Source organism: Mytilus edulis, chromosome 1 (genome assembly GCF_963676685.1).
Source record: "Mytilus edulis chromosome 1, xbMytEdul2.2, whole genome shotgun sequence".
NCBI lineage: Eukaryota > Metazoa > Mollusca > Bivalvia > Mytilida > Mytilidae > Mytilus > Mytilus edulis.
The window spans coordinates 104888472-104894816 of record NC_092344.1 but is presented as its reverse complement, the minus strand read 5'-3'; the positions used below and the strand labels follow the sequence as shown (position 1 = coordinate 104894816).

The window sequence follows — 6345 nt, the reverse complement described above, 5'->3', positions numbered from 1 at the left end:
ATCTTGATTTATTTGCCACAAAGTCCTTTTTTTTTTAAGATCTCGTCTGATTGCTTATGAGACAACTCTTCACTAGAGACCAAAATGACACAGAAATGAACAACTATAGGTAATCGTACAGCCTTCAGCCATGAGCAAAACCCACCCATACCTCATAGTCAGCTATAATGACCAGTAAAACAATTCAAACGGAAAACGAACTGACTGCCATACTTATTTAAAAAAAAACAAAAAAAAACCAAAGTGTTAACACATCAACAAACAACGTGTTTATCGCAATATTCAGTAAATCTCTTCAAATATTCTAAGGATCGAGCACACCTTGACACTTGAGGATTTTTTTTCAGATACAAATCCTATCAGTAGATAAATCAGTAGGTGAATAATAAAATATGAAGCATTATAATGTTAAAAATATTTTCTACTAACACGAAAAAACTAAGACATGTTCAACGCAATGTTCAGTAAAACATATCCTTTTCATATTCTATGGATCTACCTCAGGGTGCACTGGGATACTTCAGGGAGTTAAAATATCCATATCTACTGATATAAACGTAGAAAACTTATATTATAATGCTAAAAAAATATTGGGTACGACTTAGTAGAAGTACGAGTTGCCGAAAGTACGAGTTGGCTGAGTACGAGTTGCCGAAAGTACGAGTTGACATGTATCCCTTCAACTTCATCAAAAACTACCTAGACCAAAAACTTTAACCTGAAGCGGGACGAACGGACGTACAGACCAGAAAACATAATGCCTCTCTACTATCGTAGGTGGGGTACAAAAACACAGAAAATCGAAAATTCTACTGTGTAGCCACCTTTGGCACCTTTGGCATTCTCTTTGTGCAGGCATCCCCGGAGTATGTCCGTCATTTGTCAAACTTTTAGACACCGGAAATAGATGCCACGATTCCAAAACAAGCGTCTGCACATTCTAGAAAAACAGGTTTCACACACAAAAAGACAGGTTGACAATTACTAATCAATAGAGAACTATATTTCAATGACAGGTAGTTGGTCATGTAGACAATTTTAATGACTCTGTATACTTTGCCGACAGAGTATGGGCCGAACAGATTTTGTTCCGAATCGTGACTTCATTATCTCTGTTTTGTGATTACGTGTTCCTCTGTGATAACCGGCAGTTAAATGTAAACATGGATCCATTCACTAAGAGTAGGGACATTTTTCTATGGTTTCATCAAATAGGCATTCTTATTTTATTAACACAGTTTTTCTTGTGTCAAAGTACTTGTGATGTTGAACTTGACACATTGCAAAAAAGAAGTGCACCTGGCCTTAAAGCCCCCAAAAAACTTTGGTGGGCCAAAGAATTAACTCCAGAGTTACATGTTGCTGGAGGTTTAATTGAAAGACAAATAAAATATGCAGCTGAAGCTGGATTTAAAAGCATTATTTCACTGTTTAATGACTTGCGTGCTGGAGATTTTGGTGGGGAATACTTACCAACTGCATTTGAGGCAAGTCATATAGCTAAAATTGCTGGACTTCAATATCTTGCAGTATTAGAAGAAGATGAAGAATTTGCTTCTGAAGATGCAATAAGAAAATTGACAGAAGCTATTTCACAAGTAGAGAAACCAATTCTCCTTCATTGTAATCGTGCATTTACAATAGCATATACAACATTGTTGTATTTGGCAAATCAATCAAGACATGATCCTAATTTTGTTCCACATGTTGACAGTGAAAAATTTTACAAAATGAGTGCACTTATGGGCAAAGATTTTACCTCAAATCATACCTTAAAAGCTGTGGTTGCAAAAGTCACTGGTGAACCAATTGTAGAAAATCCTCCAAAACCAGAAACTGAGCCAGATGACTGGCTTGATTTCTGGCTTGCTCATCCTGTATACAGAAACTGGTATACTGCTGGACAGATCAGAAAAGGACATTTACAGGAACTTGAGTTCATTGGCTTTAAATCTGTCATTAATATGAGACTTGATACAACACATAATGGAAAACCATCACAAGAAACTGTTACACTTCTCAATGTCCTAGATGGCACACCAACATATGACAAGGATTATAAACCTTTAAGACAAACACATTCACATATAAAAAACATAATTCTTGATGCTTCAAAACAGAACCATTATATCTCGCCAACTTCTCCAGTCAATTATGAACATCGACATTATGAAGAATATGGTGATGAGATAGGCTATAATGAAGATCTTCAGAGTGAACACATTAAAGAATTTGATCTTGACTACTACCTTTTACCAATAGGTAGGTTCTTTATTTATATATCATTTTAGTATCTTCAAAAAAAAACTTTTTTTTAGAGGCAGGTACAAAAAACAGTCAAATATAGTTGCAGTGTTCCCTGGCATATGATTTTAATGACAAAAAGATGTACAGCTCTTCTTGAGCCTGCTTCTGATATATGTATGGTATGAAAAAAAGGGAGTTACCTCTGAAATAAGAGGTCATCTAACATGCACATTGTTATAACAGTCAAATTTGGAAAGAAACATACACCTCTAGAGCCAATCATATTTAGTTTAGCATAAGTTAATCAGGTAAATAAGTATACATCAATGTACAGAGTAAACTAAATGTTCCAATTATTTATTAATAGAGTCAACTGGAAAGTATAGTAAAGAATTGTTTGCAAAGTATAAAGATAAACTGCTAGAGATTGGAAAACAAGGCCCTGTGTTAGTCCATTGTGCAAGTGGAAAGAGAGTTGGTAAGGTTTATGCTAATAGACACTCCCTTTTTTCATCATTTTTGATTTTCAAATTTTGATTACCTATCTTTTGTCAATATCATAGTCAAAGTGACAATAATTTTTAAAAAAAATACTGCTTTTAGTGCTTAATATGATTAGGGTAATGTAGGTATGCCGTATGCCTATGTCTGTTTGGCTCAAAACAATTTTGGAAGCCCTGGGTATGCATATGTCTGTTTGTCTGTATTTGTGTCAATTAATGTATGTTCCAAAAGAGGGACAAAAGATACCAGAGGGACAGTCAAACTCATATACAATGTATGTAGATTGAAAATAAACTAACAACGCCATGGCTAAAATTAATAAGACAAACTGACAAATAATAGTACAGAAGACACAACATAGAAAACTAAAGACTAAACCACACCAAAATCTGGGTTGATGTCAAGTGCACTGAAAGGGTAAGCAGATCCTGCTCCACATGTGGCACCCGGCATGTTGCTTATGTTATTAAGTTTGTCCAAAAGTTTCCAATTTATGAATACACAATCCCTATATCAATAATATGTAATACAACAATTCAATGTAATAAACACCAAAATACAGATATAAAGGTGTTAGTTTTCCTCACTTTACTTTAAAAAAAAATAAAAATCAACAAAATGCACCATTTCATAGTTATGTCCCTTTATTAGGTATGAGTCTAGATGATAGATAAAAAAACAAGTGAATAAATAAAATATTTAATGAATGATTATAATAAGGTTAATAAAAGACATGCTGAGGTTGATTCTTTTATTGTTATTTGAAATTGTGTGCCATTTGTAATATAAACTTTTTATTATATGGAAATAATGATCTGGTCTAAAAAGAGACTATAAAGTAAGTTTCACAAGCCTATTTTTCAGCATTTATGGCAGTCCTTGCAGCAGCTTTACAACATGAGAAAGATTTCAAGTGGGCACTGAAACGGATCAATGAACTAGGATTTGAAGTGAGTCGAACCAAGAATAGAGATGTGTATGAGATGTATTCTGCCTGGCTTAATCCAGATCATGGTAATAAAACAGAGTTATGATAAAAACAGACTGAATATCCAATTTTCATAGTTGCTATTGCTCACGTTACATATGTCTTGTTACTGTTAAGTTTATTTTTATGTTTTTTTTCTCTCATAAATGTCATCTCTTGGGTAGACTTCATGACTTGAAGGAACATAAGCTTACCAACATGTTTTCTTTGTTGTTCAACAAAGGACAGAGCTAATCATTTTATTTTCTAGATATCAAAATTCATAAATATGACTAACCCACCAAATTATAAGTGTCAACTAATAATGTTATAAAATATTAGAAAGAATTATTCCTAAGGAATGATACCAATTTGTTTAAGGTAAAATGCTTGATAAAATTGAGAATGGAAATGGGGTATGTTTCAAAGATGCAACAACCCACCAAACAGCAGAAAGCAGTACAAGGCCACCAATGGGTCGTAGTGTAAACATATTTTATTACTTAAATAAATTTAAGATAAATAACGAACACAATTATGCATTTACATTTTAATACAATTGAATATTAAACTAATAGGATCCGGAAACTGTTAATTATATTAATCCATTTCCCACCAATGGGTATTCAATACAGCGAGAAAATCCTGCGCCTGGACGTGGGCTTGAAAACATGTATAAAACCACATGCATGTTCTTGACAATCTCTAAATTGTCAAGTTTTTGGCAATTCCACTCTATTAATATTATTATTTTCTAAAAAAATGTATTTAAAACTATTTGAAGAGAGACAACTCTGTCAATAAATTTGCTTTTGATATATATTTGTTTCTACTGATAATATTCACAGCATTTATTCAGATATATATTCATATGCAATATATGTTATCAAAATGTAAGTTTTTTACTCTATACCTATGTCACAGAAAGTAAAACACACGAATCTGATAAAACATAAAAATCTCAGAATGTTCTCCACTGCCAGTGTTTAATATCAATTTTTCAAATTCTTTACAAACTTTTAAATTTTACATCTATAAATTAAAGATAAAATATAAGACATGTTAGTATTTACATGATAAGATCATATGTTATGTGAAATCTCTGTGATGTCTTTATGAAAAACTTTAATGAGGAGCAAAAAAAATATAGTTTAATATTCAATTCTGTGATGAAATATTTTTTTGTAGCATTTCTATTTTTTTACCTATAAATTGTACTTAAAGTTTTAGGTTTTCCCCTTGTACCTACATGTACATCTGTTCAGAAATCCATTTTTGTACTCCACAACTGCAATTCTCTTATATGGTAAGGTATAACATTTGCTATTAGTGTTGCATTGATTTACATTTTATTCTTTGTTTTGTGCTATATCTATGTGCCATATGAATCCTGCTCAAATTAATTAATCATACTGTTATTATTACACATTTCAGTATCTACTAGCTATGTAAATTTTCATGTTTATGTTCATTGATATGTTACATAAGATTGTGTTACTTGTCATATCAGATTATTCCATTAGAAAACTTTTTCATATTTTTCTATCAAAAGTTAGATATAACCAATTGTAAAAAGTTATGGTTCCAAAGTATCAGTTTGTACCGTATATGTACTATTAAAATGACAACTTTTACATTGAACTGTATACAGAGGGCTATAAATTGAAATTACAAGTAATCCACTAGGCCATTAATAATATAGGAACTGCTTTATTTATTAAGATGCATGCATGCATGGTTATAAAGTTTTGAAAGTTGTGACTCAATTATTTTGTTTATTTGAAAGATTCACCGGTTACTCGGTAAACATGAGTAATGACTGACCTGATGACCACCACAAAGTTTACATTATATGCATTGTTTTGTTTTATAAATAAGATGTGAGCGACAACCCACTTAAACAATTATTTTGGATAAAATACCCAAAAAAATTAGAAGCTAACATTTTTTTATTTGTTTTAAGAAGGGGTTCATCTCTCATAGATTATTTTTAATGACATCCTATTAAATTGAGATACGTTAATCATTTGAAGAATAAATCTAAAAATTTAACAAATATTTTGAAATATTATTCATATCTCAAAGACTAAATTAGTAATTTTATATTGGTAATTTTGCCATGTTTTGACATTTTTAAATCTAACGGTCACAAACACGTGGTTTAAGAATGCTGATTATTTTAAAATGTTACCTTTTATGAAAATTCCATAAATTGCTGCTGAAACAAACAAATTAAGAGTTGATGAGACTGTAGCCTTCAATGTAGTGAATCAAATCTAAGATATTTTTAAACTATAACTCTTTCTTACATGAATAACATTGTATTTGAAAATGGTAAATGACAACGGGTAAACAGATTGAAATATAATGAATATATAATGAATTATCATTGTTATGAAATTGTAGATCATACATCTATTTATTTTGATTGTAGTAAGGAAATGATATTATAATATTCGGAGTGGCTATTTGTCCGGCTAGCCGGACGAATAGTGCCAGGGCTATTTGTCCGGCGATTGTAATGCGCATGTCATATAATGTGCGTTCGGAAGTGCGTGTAACATTATCTTCAGGAGCACCAAGGGGGCGCGTGTAATCTGATTTTCAATTTTAAGATCATGGCTGAA

General features: G+C 31.8%; 1 protein-coding gene across 1 annotated transcript; it reads left to right on the top strand.

Moving 5' to 3' along the window:
- Window positions 1–877: 877 nt before the first annotated feature.
- LOC139499043 (uncharacterized) lies at window positions 878–5765 on the top strand. Its single transcript, XM_071287711.1, has 3 exons — window positions 878–2262; window positions 2615–2725; window positions 3616–5765. The coding sequence occupies exons 1-3, from the start codon at window positions 1164–1166 to the stop codon at window positions 3783–3785; spliced, it is 1380 nt and encodes a 459-aa protein (XP_071143812.1). The 5' UTR covers window positions 878–1163; the 3' UTR covers window positions 3786–5765.
- The last annotated feature ends 580 nt before the right edge of the window (window positions 5766–6345 follow it).